The 21,261-nt window shown below is 38.5% G+C and overlaps 2 protein-coding genes across 5 annotated transcripts in view; one reads left to right on the top strand and one right to left on the bottom strand.

Annotated features, from left to right (window-relative positions):
* Nucleotides 1-569: 569 nt before the first annotated feature.
* Nucleotides 570-21,147, bottom strand: TRMT44 (tRNA methyltransferase 44 homolog). 2 transcript variants are annotated; one of them, XM_069794568.1, is made up of 11 exons: nt 20,715-21,147; nt 18,238-18,355; nt 16,608-16,827; nt 15,264-15,332; nt 12,924-13,031; nt 10,378-10,449; nt 7,043-7,149; nt 6,218-6,401; nt 5,120-5,510; nt 4,082-4,198; nt 570-1,024 (listed from the first exon to the last, which is right to left on the bottom strand). In XM_069794568.1, the coding sequence occupies exons 1-11, from the start codon at nt 21,145-21,147 to the stop codon at nt 792-794; spliced, it is 2,052 nt and encodes a 683-aa protein (XP_069650669.1). In that variant the 3' UTR covers nt 570-791. The 2 variants fall into 2 exon arrangements, with proteins under 2 accessions (XP_069650669.1, XP_069650678.1); XM_069794577.1 differs by lacking the exon at nt 10,378-10,449.
* The window catches only part of ACOX3 (acyl-CoA oxidase 3, pristanoyl), a 38,152-nt gene continuing 38,018 nt past the window's right edge, over nt 21,128-21,261 (top strand). For 2 of the 3 annotated variants that reach the window (XM_069794502.1, XM_069794519.1), the window contains exon 1: nt 21,128-21,252. The gene's annotated coding sequence lies outside the window, so the exon portion shown is untranslated. The remainder of the gene's footprint in view (nt 21,253-21,261) is intronic. The other variant, XM_069794529.1, reaches the window with a different exon arrangement.

The raw sequence follows: 21,261 nt of genomic DNA, 5'->3' as shown, positions 1-21,261 counted from the left end.
ACCTTTTAAAGAAAATAAGAGTCTACCAAAGAAAATCATAACCTGCTCAAGGTGCTAAGACATTCCTTTGTTATCTGATAAGCAGAAACCCTACCATTCCAATATTATTAAACACATTTTCTACTGTTACTCCTTACTTTAAAAAAAAGAGGGAAAGGACAGCATGGTCTACAGAGCCCTACAAACCTACACACACATGTGAAGACTTCCACAGTAATTTCCCAGAAAGTTATTCTTCAAACCAAAACTCATTTTGAATCAATATGAAAAGGAAGGACAGGACAACTAGGGTCTGACCAAGAAAAGAAGGGTAATATATATTATTACTCCATAGTAATGGAGAGGAAGCTGTCAGGTCAGGAAAGAGCAAAATCTCTTCAATTTTTGACTCCCAAGAGCCACTGTGAGTCATAAGAAACTATATATCCTCCTGGAAAGTTTGGAACAAACCAGCTAATTTTCAGGGTTTGAAAATGCTGCATCATGTACATCATGAAGAGTGTCTTAGAAAATTAAGTTTTTAGACTTTTCTACTTATACAAATGCATGTTAGACAAGCCATGACAAAATCCAGAAGTATATACATACTTTACTATACCTTTTGCATGTTAATAACAAAATCAAAGAATTAAAAATACAGGAGAACTTGTAAACCAAGTGGAAAATATGATGCATAGGAATGGGGAAAACCCCTCCATATTATTGTACAGATCTTCATGCACCAGGCAGTCCTGAAGTCAATCATAGATTTAGTTATGTACACAAGCTTAAACATAAGTGGCAGCCTTTTATTACTGTAGATGTTTTTTCTTTTTAATAACATGAGACTGCCTTAGGTCCTCAGTCCCATGAGCATATGGGCAAGATTCAGAAGGCAAAGAACAACCATCAGGATGATGAATGAAAAACCAACACAGCCGTGTTTTAAATGCTTCAGCTGAAAGGTGTCGTTTCACTTCAGGCTTAGTTTTCCTTGATGGTTTCTCTTTTCTCCAGTCACGAATATGAACTCTCCCATTTAGAACTAAGATTTAAAAACAAACAAAAATGCCGCTGTTAATAGACAGCCACGGGATTTATACTGGAAAAAATGCATAGGGCATTCTGTGAATAAAATATATATTCTACAAATGGATCACTCGGGCAAAACCAAATGTGCCATTTGTACAGAAATAGAAAGAAGTGTACAACAAACCAAGATAATATACACACGGTCTAAAGAAGAATTGATTGATTTCCCTGTGAGATGTTTTATTGTGATGCTGAATAGTTTCAGGCACCTTTGTATCATCTTTGTAGAGGCTGGTTTGTTTGTTTTAAATACAGCAGTTAGGATCATTTAGACTGAAATCCTCTGAATTTAGATTGCAAGTCCAGAAAAAGAAGTTTCAACTTCAAGAACTGTAATCTTTCCCATGTTCAAAACTTCATTACTCCACCTTTTAAATGTGATTACCAGCAAAAAATCTAGTAAGACTCTTCTACTACTGTTACTATGCAGAAATGCTCTTGCAAAGACAATGGTTCACTGACCCAAAAATACACTGCACTGAAGAGATGACTAGTCTAATCTTTCATATGAATTATCATTGCTTAATAAAGATTTGGGTTTTTTTAAATTAATTTGCTGTGTTAGGACCATAAACTGCACACACATTTGTGAACCTCTGTCAACTCCTTAAATGTGTAAACAAAACAGAATAAAAGGAAGTTAATAAAGAAAAAACATACATGAAAAACAACAGTGAAAATGAGGAGGGAAAAATTTGCCACTTCTAAGTTGCCATGCTCTATTTTCATATTCTGCTTCAATCATACCTTCTGTATCACAAACTTGTAGCTTGGAATAGTTAACGATACAATTCTGCATTCTGATAATCGCTACTCAAAAGGTAACGAGTCCAGTGAAAGCTTAACATCACACATTCAGGCCTGGATGAATTAATCCCTCCAAGTTTCGTTGTGATACACAAATAGATCTGAACTCATACAAAGCCAATCCAGAAGCAGGTTCAGCAGAGCTTTAAAATCTCACTCAAAAGATGAAGAAAAATGCGCAGATACAGTGCTACTTATGATCAAACATATTTTTTTCTAGAAAATCAGTCCTGTATTGGACAAGATGTCTGATCAAAAGAAACTGCCACAGATCAGTTATGCTAAGTCCTTTCTTTTTCGTTTGTGTGCATCTGTTTTCCATGTCTTTAAAAGAGCAACGCTTCAGTAAAGATGACAATAGCTGTAGCCATGTTCTTCTCTGTCCTCTTTGGCATAAGCAATGTCCTTCCAGACCACCTGCTGATAAAAGCCCCTTGTTATGGTGACATGCTACTGAAGGAAGGAATCAAATGGTCTTTACTGAAGCCCCACACAGTTTCCATGTGACATAAATTACTGAGAAAGACCTGCCCTTAACCCTAGTCTTTCTTCAGAGGTAATGTGCAGACAGCATCCATGCCAAATTAAAATGCCCATTCCATGTAACAGGTTGTAAACCTATTCCACCTATCTCTAATGACAGGGAATCAAATTCAGACACATAATGAATGCAGTGTGACCAACTCTTTTCAATGGATGGTAATTCAAAAGGATTTCAGTACAGCTTCACATTTTATAATGGCCAAGTGCACAGAAATCCTTAGTGGATGCTAATCTTGGCTAAATTAACCACTGGCGGCAGTTAGGTTGCATACTTAGGATTATTTGCCATGGATTAGTTGATCAACATTTTACAGCTGACGTAGAACTGTTGGGACACAAGAAGTTAACACACTTCCAAACCTGAAGCAGCCTTAATACTGATAAAACCTTGAAGATCTTGTATTTCTGCAAAGCTAGACCTTAATTTTACAAAACTCCACACTGACAAAAAAACCCAACCCAAAACCGACACAAAACACACCAACACCACATTACAACAGGAAAAAAAAAACCAAACCCAATAAAAAACAGCTATCAGCAAACCCAGCCAATCACAGAAACTTGCTACTGAGTTCTTTCTGCCATGCTACTACAGGCTATATGAATACAGCAAGCCTCAACAGTTACAGGTTCTTATGGAGATTTAGTTTTGTTTTGTGTCGGCATTTACACTATGGGGCTTGGTAAGGCCAGACTAAGTCTCAGTTAAACACTTTAGTGAACTTGCCCTACATTTCATGGCCTCAAAATCATCAATACTTTATAGGAAAAATAAAAATTCTCTAAGTCAAACAATAGCATCACATTAGCCACTTCAACTAAAGGGTTGTCTTTTCAAATACAGTCAGTCTAGAACAACACTTTGCTGATGGATGCCTTACCAATCTCATTCAAAAAGAATTTTACTAACATTATCTTGGAGCAATGGGCACATATTCAGTTTTCCACAAAGGTATTGTGCTGGTTTTGGCTGGGATGGAGTTAATTTTCTTCATAGTAGCTAGTAATGGACTATGTTTTGGATTTGTGCTGAAAACAGTGTTCATAACACAGGGGTGTTTTCGTTATTGCTGAGCAGTCCTTACCAAGTCAAGGCCTTTTCTGCTCCTCATACCTCCCCACTAGCAAGTAGCCTGGGGGTGTGCAAGAAGGTGGGAGGAGACACGGCTGGGACAGCTGACCCAAACTGACCAGAGGACTATTCCATACCATATGACATCACACTCAGCATGTAAAGCTGTGGGAAGAAGAAGGAATGGGGGACATTCGGAATCTTCCCAGGTGGCCGTTGCACGTGATGGAGCCCTGCTTTCCTGGAGATGGCTGAACACCTGCCTGCCATGGGAAGTGGTGAATGAATTCCTTGTTTTGCTTTGCTTGTGTACGCAGCTTTTGCTTTGTCTATTGAACTGTCTTTGTCTCAGCCTATGAGAGTTTTCTCAGTTTTGCCCTTCTGATTCTCTCCCCCATCCCACTGTGAGGGAGGTGAGTGAGCGGCTACGTGGTGCTTGGCTGCCAGCTGTGGTTAAACCATGACAGGTATAGAAAGTGGTTAAAAAACACCACTATAGTAATTTTTCAGTTGAGTTTAACTGCATATAGAGGAGATAAAACAGATGAATAGAGAAAAACAAAACAAAACCCCAAACCCTTACTTTACCTTCGAATACTTGATGATTGTTCTTGAGTAGTGTCTGCAGGCCTCCATATTCACTCTTTAGCCTTTTTAAAGTCTCTTTATTTAAATGTTCTGCTACTTCTTTCAAAGAAAGGCTTTCTGCAATAAATAATAGTGTAGCTATTAAAAATGTATAAATTTTCTTAAGATTTTATATATAACTTCTATAGAAGTTAATGATTATGAGCAGAATCTATGAATTATTTACCCGTACTGCAGCAACTTTGTACTCCCAATATTGTGCATGATATATATTTTATATGTATACTGTCTGTAAAATAGCAGCTTTCATTCTACAGGACTAAAGTCAGAATTTCCACAGTAAGACGCAGGTTTTTTTCCCCTCCTTTTTTTACAGTAGCATATAACCCTCATTGCAATAAGCACTGTTTACATGCATCTAATTAGAGAGATGAGAGAATGACTCAAAGGATCTCCTGTAACAGTAGCATATGACAAACCACAGTAAGTAATAAAAATGGATGGAGGAAAATGGAAAGATTGTAGCAGTGAGAACTGAATGCTTATAAATTTAACATCAACTTCTATGCTTTCTTCCTAAGACTAAATTAAAAATTCCTAACCATGCCGTAACTAAATGCCACTTTAAAGCACTTCTTACACAATTCTTACAGAATTATAGCTAATTATTATGCAACTATCCAAAAAGAAACTTAATCTTCTCCCCAAATAGATGTAGAGTGTTCTGTTTTGGTAAATGGGGAGGAGTTCTGGGTTTGGTTTGGGTTTTTTAATAAAAATAAATTCTGTCCTAGTATTTAAGTGTAGAGGGGAAAAAACCCCACACCAAATTCAAAATATTCTTATATGCCATATCTGCATCCTCGTGTGCAATAAAACATAGTGGGGGGAAGAAAAAGCCTTTGATTGCTACTGTGCTGTTCTTAGTATTTCCTAAAATCTATTTCACTTACTAAATTCACAAACACATAAATTCATTGGAAAAAGCATCCTCTACCAGCAAAAGCAAAAGATAATGTAAAGGAAAGACAATCTCACCTCCTTGATTCCAGATATTTGTATTTCCACCATGCATATTAGAACATGATTTTGCGGGGGTTGCATTTAACAGCAAGTTTGCCACATTGAGAACCACATCATCTACAAAATCTCGAGGGAGGGAAGCACAATTTCTGATTTGTACTACTTTTTCTCTGGGTTGAAATCCAGGCATCCAAGTTGTACCAGCAGTCTCAGTCTCATTTTTGGGAAGTTCTGAGCCTTCTTCTTTGCATGAACCATCAGAGTGATCCTTATGATTAAATCCAACTCTTCTGTCACACATGACCACAGCACAGGTCTGACGATTATTAATATACTGTGTTATCTGCTTGTCAATCAGAGCACATTCTGCAGGTGGATAGATCCTGTTTTTTCCAATAAGGCTTACCTATTGTAATAGAAATAGATAAACCACTTTTTCCACAGAGTCCCATACTTACACACAGCCCCCCAACCCGCCCATGTCTTATGCAGGCTTCTAAATCTACCTACAGGTGATATCCATTCAAACTCAATGCTCGTTAACATCTGAGGGGTTTTTAATTTTAGTTTTCAAATATGGGTGCCACAGAAGAAATGAAGTAATCAAACCATAATCCATCATGCCATACAAGCACACAGCGAAAAGATTGTTCCTGACCCTCAGATTATTTACAAAATTAAAGCTGGACAACTCTTCCTACTCTGAGAACCCTTCACTTTGAATTTCACAGGACATGAAAAATTAAGTACAAAAAGAAAGTACAAAAGAAAAATTAAGTACAAATAAGCAATATAGGCAGCTGGAAAAATTAAGGAAAAAATGAGTTTTGTAAGTTTTCCATCCTATAGGGTGGCATAAGAAATAACCATAAAATCTTCCATTCTTTCTTGTCTTTAGGATTGTACCTATGACGTTAAGAGCAGAATACCCAAGAAAACAATGAGTATTTTTAGTCTCTCTTCAGAGCATATTGTCTCAAGGAATGCAGCTGACTATAGCCTGATCTTACAACAATAATAATGAACAAACAATAATAATGAACAAAACATCCATACGCTTCAGACAGCTAGCAGCTTTAAAAAAAGAAAGACAAAAGCCCTACACAGAATTACCCTTTTTGTTGATGGAATTCTAAGGCAATCTTCTTCCACGTGAAAGCCGCATACAGATCCCACTTCGGCAACAAAATCAAGATACTCTCTGTACTGAGTTTTCTTGCTTTGTCTTCGGCTGTATTTTCCGTAGAAATCAAAGAAGCAACATGGCAGCACAAAGTAGCAGCATGAATAGGAAGACCTACAAGAAGGATAACAAACTGCTGAATGGAAAGTTATTTCAGAGAACACACAAAATTAACAAATAACCCATCAGATACAAGCAACAATGGAAGTTTTCATGAAGTGACAGAGCTTCATGAAGTAATATTTATATGTTCCTCTTTCAGTAGATTAGCATAATCAAAAATACTGTTTCACAGAGTATTTATTATAGCAAATTACTGTGTCAACTTGGTTTGCTGGACTAAGTCTCTAGATATTAAACTATTGCAGCTGGTTGTGAAGAGCACAATGGTTCAAGGAAAAGCAGAACCAACAGCAATTTTATTTAAAAAAAACAACAAAAACTTAAACAACAGATTCATATCTAAAGAATAGAAATCAGTTCTGGTTTTTGAACTTCAAAAGCAAAATCCTGTACTGACTTCTATGAGAAAATAAATACTACATCTGTGCTTTTCTGCAGGAATAGAAACATTTTGTAAAAATAATCAATTGGCATCAAAAGCAGCAAGTCCTGCAAGGATAGCAGGTGTGGCTTGCAAGAGTGACAAGTTTTCACCAAGCCCACATAGGTAATTATGTTCTGAGGTGGTTTGTTTGTTTTTGGTTTTAGTTTTTTTAATTCCTTTCCTCCCACTCCCATCCCTTCATAAATACCTAGCTGCAATTACAGGTATCCATGGTGTTAATTCATCTGAATGGTTTCCTATGAGCCAGTCAGTATCTGGAAAGAGATGACTGTCACCTGGCATGATTGTAGACTCCTAAAAAACCAAACAATACATTAAATGAATTTTATTACAGGTTTCTTTAAATGCATTTTATTTGTTAATAAAGCACTAAGCAGCAGTATAAAATTATATGAGCTGACAAATACAAGGTGAATAAGAACCACAGACACCAACAAAGTTTTCCTCAGTCTGCACTTTTACCAGGTAGTAATTTTTTATAGCTACAAAGATATAATTTAGCAGCAGCTACCCACAAAATATTGGTCAAAAAGTGGAATAACAATTCTGATTAAGACATCTGGCACCCTAAGTATTTGTAAACAAATATCATAGATCAGATTATGATTTCTTGACATTCTTCTTCTATCACCTGTATGTCTGGACTCAATTTTTCAGAAAGCCACTTAATTTGCTATGTCTTACAGTCCTAGGACTCACACAGCAATTAATCAGAACATAGCTTCACTACCATCTTCTCTTCTTTCACAGACTCTTCCCAAATCAAATCCTAATATACAGAACGCCACTCTTCACACCCTATCATTCACCTATAATAAACCTAACACTTGCCCTCTATGTTGCCATTCCATCCCCTTCCAAGTTGTGTCAAAGACTACCTTATGACACATGCAAAGTCAGGAGCAAAAATAGGAAGCAATAGGTTAGAGAAAGAAGGCTTCTTTGGTGGCCTTTAGAATAGTATTTTGCCTCATGGAAATTCAATATATATGGATTGAGGAGACATCAGCACAGAAGTCTTCCCATCACAATACTGACTCACAGAATAGTGATTAGTCTCAAGAATACCCTAACCTGATATTCTTTAAACACAAACAAACAAAACCCCCAAATAAACAAACAAACAAAACCCCACAAAAAACCAAAACCAACCACCAAACAGGATGAATTGTTCATACAGGTTAACTTTTAAAAGTTCTAGAGTGCCTTTAATGTTTATCTCTCACACAGACATTTTTTTACCTTGAACTAAGTTCAGTAAATAAAGTACTTAAAGCTGTTGATACTATGGAAGGAAGTACGCACTCTTCTCTAAAAACATGTATGAATCTCAAAGTAATTATTGGGCAGATTTGAAAATTTTTTAAATTTGAATCTCCACAGACCTTTAGGAAAAGCCCTGAAAATGATGCCCACACTCTCTTTTTATATACAAAATCCATGTTAGCTCAAAATTCACATGTATATGCAAAGTATTATCTGTATAGGAATTTAAAAAACCAAACCCACTTATTAAGGAATTTCAGCAATCTCAGACTACCTCTGTCACATCCCAGTTCCCCTCTTCAGAAAGCACTGTCTTAGGTGTTCTTAGTATGGTGTATTATTGTTCACTTTAAATACTACATCTCTGACCATTTTTAGTTATGTATATACATTTCTAGATAATATAGGTAACAAATTTATTTTTGGCAGAATAGTAGATGTTAAACCAAGTGTTTGGTAAGTGTTTTCTTATGGTTGATTAAATAAGTTACTCCTATGTTACCTTTCAGTTTTGATCATTCAATTTAGCCATAGCGTGAATTACCAGTGCCACACTCCACTTTTTGACAGTCATCCATAATCAAATTTATATTCGCCACATCTGACAGCAGTTTGGCAATGCAGAGTGCCACCTGTCATTTTTATTGTTAATATTGGCACTGAATGTCACAGATGGCAATATTCATCCTGCAACTCATGCTTTAAGTAAAGATCAAAACAAAATTAGCTTCAAGGGCAACAAAAGGCTGTGAGCAGGTGCTTTCTCCTTCTGTGGCTCCTGTGGCTACAGCAGCCTTGTAAAATCGTTTCACCCTTCCTATTCGTTATATAACTCCTTCCCACATAAATTAGTGCTTTCCTTACATACAGATTTTAGATATTTTTATTGTTTCTGTCTGGCTTTTTCAACTGTTCTCCGTGGTTTTTTTCCCCTCTCGTTTTTTAAAAGACAAAAAACATCCTTTTCTATTTTGTTCCCTCATGCCACAGAGAGGGACCGCTGATGCTCAGAAGCTTCCCTATGAGTCAAGAAATCTGAGAAACTGTAAACAGCCAGACCTTAATATGAAACGAATGCAGAGAATTCAAAGATTTCCACAATACAGAAACATGGGCAGAAAAAGGAATTTATAACATGAAGGAAAGGAGAAGATGCTGTTTGGTATGATCAGAAGTGACTTAATATAGTACTACAGGAACAAAAGAGCACCACAGCTTGATGTTTTGGATTGTTTCTTGAAACCTTTCAGTAAGATCTCATTGCAGACTGCAGCAAAGGAATCTGGCAGTTTTGGCAATCTGCACCCAAAATGGCAGGGTAGCAAAGAGAAAGCTGCACAAGACTGTGAAAGCCCCACATCCCATCTGTGAAAACTGCTGCTCTTTTTTTGATTTAATGTGAGTTGTTAGCATTCAAAGATATGTTGAATTAACTTTTAAACAAAACTACTAGATAGTAACTACAGGTGGAAAATTATTTTAATATGTTGGAAGCTGACAATTTTTGAGAGAAAAAAGTGAGACATTTTAGGAGAGTAGAGAACAAGAAACCAGAAACACCTCACCTCCAAAGGGCAACTGTTCATCAGTACCACACTTTAACGAGTATCAGACCAAAAACAGCTGGAGTTAAAGTGAACATTCCTGTGCTTGAATTGTTCCTTTTCTCATAAAAATGCTAATCTGGAACTTGAAATATGATCCTTCTTTCAGACTCATTTTCCTGTTCATTTTTTTTGAAGGCTATTATTGCAATTATTTACCACAAGGTCAGTACAGCAGAGGACTGGCTCCTTTGAGGTTCAACAATTTTGGCCCCAAACCAGCACACAGCACTAGAAGGTCAGAATCACTTTCAAGAATAAACTACTCACAACTTTGGATACTAATATCTTTTATGAGGTACAGTGGTGCAAACAAAGCTGCTTATATTGATCTTGCAGTAAAATCAAAGATTGTTTCATGGTGTGCGTGTCTGTACATGCAGCAGGAAGTCACGCTAGTCTTCTCAGCTAAAAAGTCAGTAAGTTGCAAATATGCAAGGGCATGATACAGCATTGCTCTCAGAATTCCCATTACAACTTACTTTACAGTCCCACAAGACCTATGGGTGGCATCATACCAAACCAATAGATCACTTCAGACAGCTGTCTGTAACCCGGTACGTTTGATTACATTTGCATCAACACAACCTGAAGCAATGAACAAATTAATAAAGTTAAACATCAATAAGATTGACATACATTTGCATAATACCTCTAAATGAGTTTCTGGTCCATACATGTCCCATATTTTTCTTCTCCTCACATCAATTCCTCTACCTGAATGCTGAAATATTGGAACAAAAAGTATCATTTTTAAGTACTACTTTTAGCAGAAACTGTCAAACAGGCTTACTAAATGTATGTATTAACACTGATTATTTCATTCATACTAAAATTTAGACACATAATGAAACATAGCTTCACCATTTCAGGCAGAAGCTGAATACTTTTAATCCCTTCTTTCCCTTCTAAACATGAATGGAAACACTAGGAAACATTAAGAACATATCTGGCTTGAAATTTTACCTGGGCACACCTATTGAGACTGCTCTTGAAAATCTGGATCTCTACAAAAGTAAAAGCAGAGGTATTGTTTTTTGTTTGTTTTTAAAATATCAAAACCTTTCATAAGGTGAGTAATACTGTAGCATCCACAGCACTCAGAGAAAAGTGCTATTCTAAGCAGTTCTTGCTGAAGAACCACCTTTCAACTAAGTCAGTTAGGCTGCTGGAGTCCAAGCACACTTTTCCCTGTGTGAACTGATGGGAAGAGGAAATAAGACTGGAAACTAAAGCAAGAAACAAAGAATTCATAAGTAACAGTATTTGAACTTCAAGAAGCCTGTGCAGAACTAGCGAAAATCAATTACTAAAAAAAGTCTCATGAAACTCTCACACACATCATTTTTTGACAGTCAACAATGTTTGTCAGTGCTACAGCAGTGATGACCTAATGATGTACAAAAATAAATGCCTACAGGGAAAACATTTGGTTTTTGTTACACATCTTGTATTAGATCAATTTTTCTGGCCACAGAAGCATAGAGAGCTTGTGCTATGAGAACTTGGGACTTCCCCCCACTAGTGACATCCACTGATCTAACAGGAGATACTCATTTCCTCTACAAATTTTACCATGTTGTTCCAAAAGTGGAAAATACAATATTCTAAAAGACAGACCCAAGTTCACTGGGTTTTTTTCAATCTCACTGACCTTTTTTTGTTGTTGTTTCAGAAACTATGCCTTAAGAAACTGAATTTTGCTGTTGCCACATTTTCACTCCCGAAAGCACAGTATGTTGTTAGGCATTTTCACAATTAACAAATCCCAGGATTGTTTTTAAAGATATTGAAAAACATTTTCAGGACATGACAAGCAGAACTCAATTTCTATAAAATTAAGCTCATGAAAAACATCTTGTGAGAATCTCTGTGTTAAGATTCCCCATTCTTTTTTGGTTCATCTATAGCATAACTAAATTACATCATTAGTTTTTCTTTTCCCTCTGAGTTTCTTACCTCAGAAAAATAGCCTTGAATTGAAATGAATTGCGCTAATAAAAATAGATAAATAAGTGATAGGTTTCTTGAGGTGAATGGGGTGAAATCCAGTTGGTGACTGGTCACTAGTGGTGTTCCCCAGGGCTCAGTGTTGGGTCCTGTTCTGTTTAATACCTTTATTGATGATTTGGATGAGGGGATTGAGTGCACCCTCAGCAAGTTTGCAGACAACACCAAGTTGGGAGGCAGGGTTGCTCTGCTTGAGGGCAGAAAGTCTCTATAGAGGGATCTGGACAGGCTGGATCGATGGGCTGAGGCCAGTCGTATGAAGCTCAACAGGGCCAAGTGCCAGGTCCTGCACTTCGGTCACAACAACCCCATGCAGCGCTACAGGCGTGGGGAAGAGTGGCTGGAAAGCTGCCCGGCAGAGAAAGACCTGGGGGTGCTGGTTGACAGCCGGCTCAATATGAGCCAGCAGTGTGCCCAGGTGACCAAGAAGGCCAACGGCATCCTGGCCTCTGTCAGAAATAGTGTGGCCAGCAGGAGCAGGGAGGTGATTGTTCCCCTGTACTGGGCACTGGTGAGGCCGCACCTCGAGTACTGTGTTCAGTTTTGGGCCCCTCACTACAGGAAAGACATTGAGGTGCTGGAGTGTGTCCAGAGAAGGGCAACCAAGTTGGTGAGGCGCCTGGAGCACAAGTCTTATGAGGAGCGGCTGAGGGAGCTGGGGTTGTTTAGTCTAGAAAAGAGGAGGCTGAGGGGAGACCTTATCGCTCTCTACCACTACCTGAAAGGAGGTTGTAGTGAGGTTGGTGCTGATCTCTTCTGTCAGGTGGCTAGAGATAGGACAAGAGGAAATGGTCTCAAGTGGAGGCAAGGGAGATTTAGATTAGATATTAGGAAAAATTTTTTTACTGAGGGTTGTCAAACATTGCAATAGGCTGCCCAGGGAAGTGGTTAAGTCACCATCCCTGGAGGTATTAAAAAAGCAAGTGGACGGGGTACTTCAGGACATGGTTTAGTGGGCATGGTTGATGGTTGGACTCGATGATCTTGAAGGTCTTTTCCAACCTAAACGATTCTATAATTCTAAAGCTCTGCTAAGATTTTCTCCTGGTAACTAGAGTGACCAAATCCTATTTTAGCTACATGAATTAACTGAATTTTGGCTATCTGCATGCCAGATAAAAGAAAAGCATAACAAGAATATTGACTTTCTGGTTTTTAATTATTATTTTAAAAAAGCACTCTATTTACCCCTTCATTGTTTAGAATATGAACCAGCAGACCATTTCCACATCCAAGATCTACAAATGACTGTTTCTTGGTCAACCCTTTTTCCTTTCTCTCTTCTTCCCAAAGAATCTAAGACAAGAAAAGAAAATATTTTAGACTTCTGCTGTCAAGTTTCCCTGTAAGAAAGCAGAAAACATTATTGGAAATTAAAGGAGAAAGCTGCGAGAGAATGCAGATGTGACAGAAGACATTCACTGTACTCACACAGAAAATAACTTGAGAGAAAAAAAAACTCAAAAGCCACTAAAACTGTTTATGGAGAGGGGCAGGAATTATGTTGCAAAATATCAATCATTTTGCTAAGTGCTAAGCACATCCTCTGCTCCCTTTGAGTCACTGGAAGTTGAAATTAATCAAGGCTATGCAACCCTGGGATAGGCTGAGCACAAATGTAAAATAAGTTGCTAAAACAAAGGGTGCAAGAGATGAACAGAGGATGCAAGGGAAGTAGCAAGTAAACTTCAACAGTATCTCTGCAAGTAACACCACAGAAGCATTCATATCCACTGCATTAAAGAAAGAATTGGTGGCAGAGCTGAAAATAAAAACCAAAATGTTCTTTGTAATCAGTTGGCTATATACTGGTACATGTAGCATCACCTTCTACTGAACAAAGTGTAACTTACCTAGCAACAGTCAGCTACCCCAAATTCCACATCAGCTAAAGGGACCCCAAAGCTTTTAGCCCAATTCTAGTCTGTGCCCTGTACATAAGTAGTTACTTTTACGTAGTTATGTAATTCATAATTAGATAATAATCGGATGTTTGTCTGCAGGGCATGGATTAGTCTCTATCACTGTCAAACTCTTTTTCCTTCAATGAGAAGCTACAGAGCACCCATTCATCAACCCTGCAGACATTTTTTACTATGACTAACAAAAATCCTCAAGAGTATTTAACCACAAAAATTAGTATTTGTAATGTTGCTACCTGTTAATTTGTCAGTTTTGCTAGAGGGAAGGAAACTGCAGATAATCTATGAGATTATCAGGCTATGTTTACATTTTTAGATGTACCAATCATTGCACTTTTTGCACTCTAGGCTGTAACCCAGAAATCCCTAATCACCTCCTACACAGATCACACCTACCCTCCATCCCCTGCTGAGCTTCTCATGATGCAAACTGAATAGCTACTTCTTTGGGCATGTGCCTAGACAGTAGGTGACCTTAATACGACTGCAGAGTAAAATGAGGTCTGATGTAGATGCCATAAATACACAAAAATTTAACACTGGACCTACCTTCTCTTAACTACCTGTTTAATGTACTTCTAAATAATGAGTTATTATATACCATCACATAGATACCTGAAATTTTTGCAAGGAGGCTACGTTATTAAAACCATACTTTAAGCTTTCATTTATATAAGCCGGTTATTGGATGACTTTAATAACTTTTTGAAAACTACTGCTACATCAGCTAAAACACATTATCACTGTAAACTAGCACTTGTGCATAAAAATTCTGTCATTACAGAATCTTCTTGTGGCCACAGCTGATTTTCAACACCTAATATGATCGTGGTGGTAAAAATGGTGAAAGATAAATCTACTATATAGCTCTTTCCACAAGCCAGTATAATATATTTAAAAAGTTCAGTTGGAAGGGACCTAAAACGCTCATCTAGTCGAACTGTCTGACCACTTCATCATGATCATTTCTCTGATGTAAGAAGTTCTGTCACACCCATGTGACAATCAAGATTTTGAGAGGAGCATAGGTCAGTCAGGTTTCCTCAGACAATTTTAAAAATTTTCATGGGAAAAGAAACTGGGTTTCTAAGTTTAAACAGTCAATTATCAAAATAAATTAGTCCTCAACGAGTTCTGTAAATGGGCTAACTTACTTATAAATACTGATTTAGACAAGATGCAAGAGGTATCTACACTATGACTTATTATACGTAGTTCCTTGAAATGCTGTTGAGAGTACTACCAAAGAAGATCAGAATACAAACACAACTTGAATAGTTATAGACATGAATTCCACTTTCAGTTTAAGTTATGCTTGAAAACATTGTGATAAGAACTTTGTCTCTCTCTTAAATGAGAGCAAAAGAAAAAAAAACAAACAAAACCCACCAAAAACAAGCAAAAAAAACCCCAAACCAACCCCCAGAAAACCCACATCCTTTCTCCTACCCCTTTCCTTTTGCATTGTATGCCTGTAATAACTTCAGGTCATTCTATTTTCAAAAATGCAACAACTATAAAATGAAAATACTGATTTTCTTTAGACAGGTTCTATTATTAGGAAATAGAACCTTATAGAATATTATCAGGGAAAGCAGTTCCCTACCAGCAAGTAAGTGGCAATCGCAACATCTTCATAAACAAATTTCTCAGGGTCTGTCACTTCAGGCCACACCTTCAGAAAAAAACAGAGAAAAATTATTTTCTGCACCATCTTAAATTACTTCAGGAAGTGCTCAGTTAAAGCAATCTGGGTACTCATCCACTTCAATAGGTTTCTGCACCTCACGAATTTTGCATTTTAACCTCATTAAAAATACACACAAAGAATATAAATAAAGACTGTTTGATTTTGTGAGTCACAAAAAAGAATCATAGCGTAAAGGATGTCTGCTGTCATCCAATCAATAAAGTTTCCAAGAACATTATGGCTCCATATGTGAAGGTCACAACAAGGAAACTGCTGCATCTGTTCTGTAGTAGAGCATGCATCCTTCTGCTTAACTCTCTCAGAAGACAAATGCTTATATTATTCCTGTTATGTGCAACACTGATAACATGAACATTTGTAAATTTATTTTCACAACATAACAGGCATAGAATTATCCTGACACAACAGAACACGAAGAGTCAAAATCTGAAGTAGGAAGACAGAAAGTGAAAGTATTATCCATATTGTGTAAATGAAGAATTGAAACAAAGATTAAAATGCTCAACACTACACTGTCTACTACAGAGCTAATGACTCAACAATTTCCTTACCCACAAGTCCAATTTTCCTCTCATCTGTATCTTTCTATTAGTATAGAAATATCAACCATAGAACCTTTCAACATTTTCACAATATGTTTTATAAAAGCATTTACCAATTTTTTTGCTTGTAGCTAGAGTCTGGTGTATAAGGATACAGACATTACTTCACACAGCACTTAAGATGATCACTGTTGTTTATTGGGATCCCCAGGATAAAACAATAATACAAAATTGCTCCTCTAACTCAAACACATATTAATATAGCATCCAAATTTAAAAAGAGTAATAAGAAATTTAACCTACTTGCTAACCAGTGCTCTTTCCAGACTCTTTCAGGTTCTGGAGGAGGTGCTTTATTTATGCCTTCTACTGTGGATGACTTAATATTTACATCCACTGACCTACCACTTACTTCTTATCAGAAGGGATACATTCTGGAAAATACCTAACTCCTCCAGATATTTAGTGTGAATTTGGCTCCAAATCTTGCTTTTTGAGTTCAGTTCTTCAAAATAGTAAATTGTTAGTACACAGACACAGAACAAAACCCCAAAACACAAAACCATTGAAACATACATTTCAATTAAATTGCTTCTTTTATTAAAAAAAAGAATTTAGCAAAAGAAACAGTTTCACTAAACAAACAACAAAAAAATACATGAAAGCATATTATTACTGCATTTATTGCTAAACTTACCTTTACCATCTCTTTGTATTTTTCTTTAAGATTTTGATAAACCTTGCTGTATTTTGCTACAGAAATGAGCGAGAGTGTACTTTTAAACTCACTAGGCTTTTGCTCTACAGACCATTTAGCCAGTTTGGACAAAAGTTCATTTCCAAGCCATGCTAGTTTGGGGTATGCAATTCCATCTGAAAACCAATCTTCTGGAAATGGAGCTACAATAGACAGAGACCTTTAAAAATAAAAATTTTCTATAAATACAGTGTATTTCATTATTTCAGCCACCTCAAATAGAGAGAAAACAATGACTAAGTGGAGAAAATCAGCAGATCAAACAGAGGTATAAAAGTAGACTGGAGAATAAGGGAATATGTAATACACAAAACCAAAAGGAAAAATAAAAACAGTAAAGTTACTGAATAATGGAACAGTCTCCCCTGAATTTTGTTAGACAGCTCATTATCTGCCAATTCAAACACTGAAGATGAGAGTCCATGCTGCATTTAACACAGTGACTGAGGACTCACATATGATGAGCAACTTGACTTAGCAAGAGATCCAAACACTACCTAGTAAAAGTGAATTCATGAAATTCATGAAAACAACAGGAAAATTTAGGAGGAAAAATATACCAGCCAGCACATTTCAATATTTCATCATCTCAAATTTTATTCAGATTTCATTACAGCTATGCCCTTAGATGCTCAGGACCAAGCTGCAAAGGTCTACATTTCAATGACTGAAGGTCAGTAGGTTCACAGCAATTCCAATTTGACCCTCAACCTTACTAACACCCACAGAACCTGACCTCTCTCACGGGCATAGCTAGCTCCTCGTGGTCAGAATATGCATACTTTTTCTAGACCACACACATGTACAGTCAATGTATACATTGAAAGTTGAAACAGATTTGGTTTGTGTTGGTTTGGGTATTGTAGATGTTTTTTTTAACTGAACAGTATGCACTAAGATCACACCACTGTTGTCATTTATTAATCAAGCAGGAAACTAAACAAACCAAATTGCCTAGTGTCGTGGTTTAACCCCAGCCAGCAACTAAGCACCACGCAGCCGCTCACTCACTCCCCCCCATCCAGTGGGATGGGGGAGAAAATCAGGAAAAGAAGTAAAACTCCTGGGTTGAGATAAGAACGATTTAATAGAACAGAAAAGAAGAGACTAATAATGATAATGATAACACTAATAAAATGACAACAGTAGTAATAAAAGGATTGAAATGTACAAATGATGCACAGGGCAATTGCTCACCACCCGCCGACCGACACCCAGCCAGTCCCCGAGCGGCGAATCCCTGCCCCCCCCTTCCCAGTTCCTAAACTAGATGGGACGTCCCATGGTATGGAATACCCTGTTGGCCAGTTTGGGTCAGGTGCCCTGGCTGGGCATGAGAAGCTGAAAAATCCTTGACTGTAGTCTAAACACTACTGAGCAACAACTGAAAACATCAGTGTTATCAACATTCTTCACATACTGAACTCAAAACATAGCACTGTACCAGCTACTAGGAAGACAGTTAACTACATCCCAGCTGAAACCAGGACACCTAGATACTAATACTAAAACATGATGTGATCCTTGCAGTATCTCATGGTTTGCTTCCTCCCTCACTCCCAGCACTTACCATTCCTCATCTTTTACGTGTGTAAGTTGAATTTGATAAATATTGCACTTTTTAATCTGGTATTTTCCTTCACTGTTTTCTTCCAAAGGCAGAAAAGTCACAGTTCCATTGTAAACATCTGAAAAGATATATAAACAGTGATATATTATTCTATGGTGCAAACCATTCTGGTTAATACTGCTGCATGAGGTTTCCAAAATATCTAAGGCTGACCAGTAAGACTATTCATTTTCTTCAAACCTAACTATTTTAATAAAGTAAAAGCTACACAATGAGATTTTTCTAGCACAAAACTGCTGCTTTCCCCTACCCCACAGTAAATCCAGAGTCCTGGAAGCACATTCCAAATAAACAGACTTACCTGTCACCCCAGTATTAGATAAACAATCAGTGCAATATTAAAAAATAATAATATTATTAGTATCTATCAGTTTTGCCGTGTTCAAACACAGGATCTACTGTGTGATTAAAATTAATTATAGCTAGGCTTCCCTTCTAGCATCATGCAGTTTCCCCAATTCCTGGACTAAACACTGTGAAAAAACGCATTATCTATCCCTAAATTAGTATCTCATAACTCTGAAGGGAGACTACCGGAGAAGAACTGTTTTTAGGTGAAGGCGCATGTACTATGTTAATATATTAAGTTATGTTCAGCAACTACACTACTGATCTTAATGGTTCTATCACCTGTGGAATAAAATATTTATGTCCAGTAACAGATTCCAAACACTAGAGATTTTGAAGAGTTGAGCTGGGCTGACAAACAGCTGGCAATGCACTTGAGTGCCTCTTCTGTATTTCAGGAAGATACTCTGCAACTTTTGTCACATTTCATTCTCTAACATCAATCATGCATGTAGGATAATTAACTCCTACACAAGTATAAACAGCAAGGGAGAGTGTGTCCTTTTGAAGTAACTTACAAATAAAAAGAAAGCTGACTGCAGCGAAATATGAATGGGACGATAAAGCCTAGTATTCACATGCTACTGATTTTTTTAAAATCTTAACATCTTAATTTATTCCCTATATCCTTCCTACAACGTGACTCTAAAAGCATTTACTATATTCCTTATGGCCTATGATATACATCATTACTTTATAAACCAGTTACAAAAATCTTTTTAGCGATGGTTTATCCAAGGCAATTTCTTCAGAATAGCTTATTAAGTTCTCATTTTTTAAAATGCTTTTTCAATTACCATCAAACCAGGTGTTCCAACAACTACAAATCTTCAAACTAAGAATGCTATATTGGCTAAGTAATCAAATTTCAATGGATTCCAAAATTTTCTGAGAGAGACAGGAAAGAATAATTAGCAATAGAGCAAACATCAAGTCTTGCTATCTCGTCCCATTCTTAGCCAATCCCCTAACATTTATTTACTTTAAACATATTAATTAAAAAAATTATTTTCCTAGGCTGTTTCTTACAGATAGGCTCTCTAGATGTAGCTCAGGAACATCTCCTCTTAACATCAAAAGAAAAAATAAATCAAAACTGCAACATATGCTTTTTTTTTGGAAGGCATCAGGATAAGAATCATAGGCCACAAGAGCATCCAAAGTCGGCTGTAGCCCATAAATGACAATAGTTCTTTCTGAATTGTAAATTTGTTTCCAGAATCCTGATTCTTTCCAAAACATTACTATTAGAATTTAATACACATCAACACTTTTCCCAAAATTTCTTAAAAGGTGTCAACCTGTACCCTGTATGTTTCTTTATCTTAGTAGGATTTACTGCAGCATATTACCATCACACAATGTAAAAAAAAAAAACCAAACCATGAAGTCAAGCTTCATTTTTAAGCAATACTAAACAGTAAGAAAGTCGACATAAACAGTTCAACTTGGCCAGGCAGGTGCCACAGCTGCCCACTTTTTTTTCATTAACTCTGTGTTTTCAGAGGCTACCATCACAAGCCCATAATTAGATTTGCACTACAAGCGGCGGTTTTGTGCGGGCAGCTTACTCACGACAGAAGCTGGCACAGTGACAGTCCTTCTTGCCTCTTCTTTTTAAGACAAAAAGATGAGCCGCTTCCACTACCTCTTCTTCGGGAGCGGGGTGCCCGGCTTCCCTAAGTGCTTTTCCTGTCTCAGCAGTACCTTACACCTACCTAGCGCATTAGCTCGTCCCCTACTGCGATTTCCTAAGACTGAAGCGGGAGTTGTTTAAACCAGAGTCCTACAGGTGTTTGATCTCTGTAATTTGTATTTCAACTGCTGACACTTCCTAGCACAAGAACAACAACAACAAAACAGATAAAGTCCAATCACGCGAAAAGGACAAAAATCCATCTGCAGTCCCACAAGCAGGGAAAAAAGGGCTATTTATCTCATTTGCGAGGCGGCCTCGGAGGGGACAGCTCTGCGACAGAGGCAGCGGCCCGCAAACGCCGCGCTCCGGCACCGGCGGGCTCTCCCCGTCCCGCCCGCTCTCAGCGCCTCGGAGCCGGCCTCCCGCTCACCTTGGACCGCCAGCTCCTTCGTCGGCGGGGCGGGCGGGCCGCCGGGCCGCCCCCGGGGCAGCAGCGTCCTCAGCACGGCGCGGAGCTCGGAGCGGCGGCCCGGCCCGCCCCAGCCCGTGAGGGGCGGCGGCAAGTGCCCGTGCCCGGCCGGCAGCTGGCCGCGCACCTCCCGCCACAGCCGGCCCAGCTCCGCCGCCCCGGCAGATCGCACCTCCCGCCCCCCGCCGCTCCCGCCCGCCCGCACGGCGGCGAGGGGGGGAGACGCTTCCCCGCCCTCCCCGAGGGGCACCGTCCCCTCCGCCTCGATGGCGGCGCCGCACAGCCGCCTGTTGGCCACCTGCGGCTTCTCCAGCCAGACGCGCACCGCCGCCCAGAAGCCGTGAGGCAGCGCGGCGCCGCCATCCCGCACAGCCGCCGCCCCCAGCAGCCCCATGGCCGCCCCGCCGGTCCTGCCGCCGCCGCCGCGCAGGGGGAAGAGGCGGAGCGCGTCGCAGGCTGCTCCCGTCAGTTCCCGAGGCGGGGACGGCGGCGGCCGCAGGTAGGTACC

This window comes from Haliaeetus albicilla, chromosome 1, assembly GCF_947461875.1.
Source record: "Haliaeetus albicilla chromosome 1, bHalAlb1.1, whole genome shotgun sequence".
In the NCBI taxonomy this organism is placed as follows: domain Eukaryota; kingdom Metazoa; phylum Chordata; class Aves; order Accipitriformes; family Accipitridae; genus Haliaeetus; species Haliaeetus albicilla.
The sequence above is the reverse complement of the archived record's forward strand: the minus strand, read 5'-3'. Positions and strand labels throughout refer to the sequence as shown.

Bases quoted from the DNA above. Each gene is read 5' to 3' on its own strand.
- TRMT44 (XM_069794568.1), bottom strand. From the start codon at position 21,147: ATGGGGCTGCTGGGGGCGGCGGCTGTGCGGGATGGCGGCGCCGCGCTG. The intron at 15,333-16,607 runs GTAAGTTTAGCA...TTTTTTCTGAAG, and splicing joins AATACAAAGAGATGGTAAAG to GTGTGGCCTGAAGTGACAGA. The intron at 1,025-4,081 runs GTAAAGTAAGGG...TTTAAATCTTAG, and splicing joins CAATCATCAAGTATTCGAAG to TTCTAAATGGGAGAGTTCAT.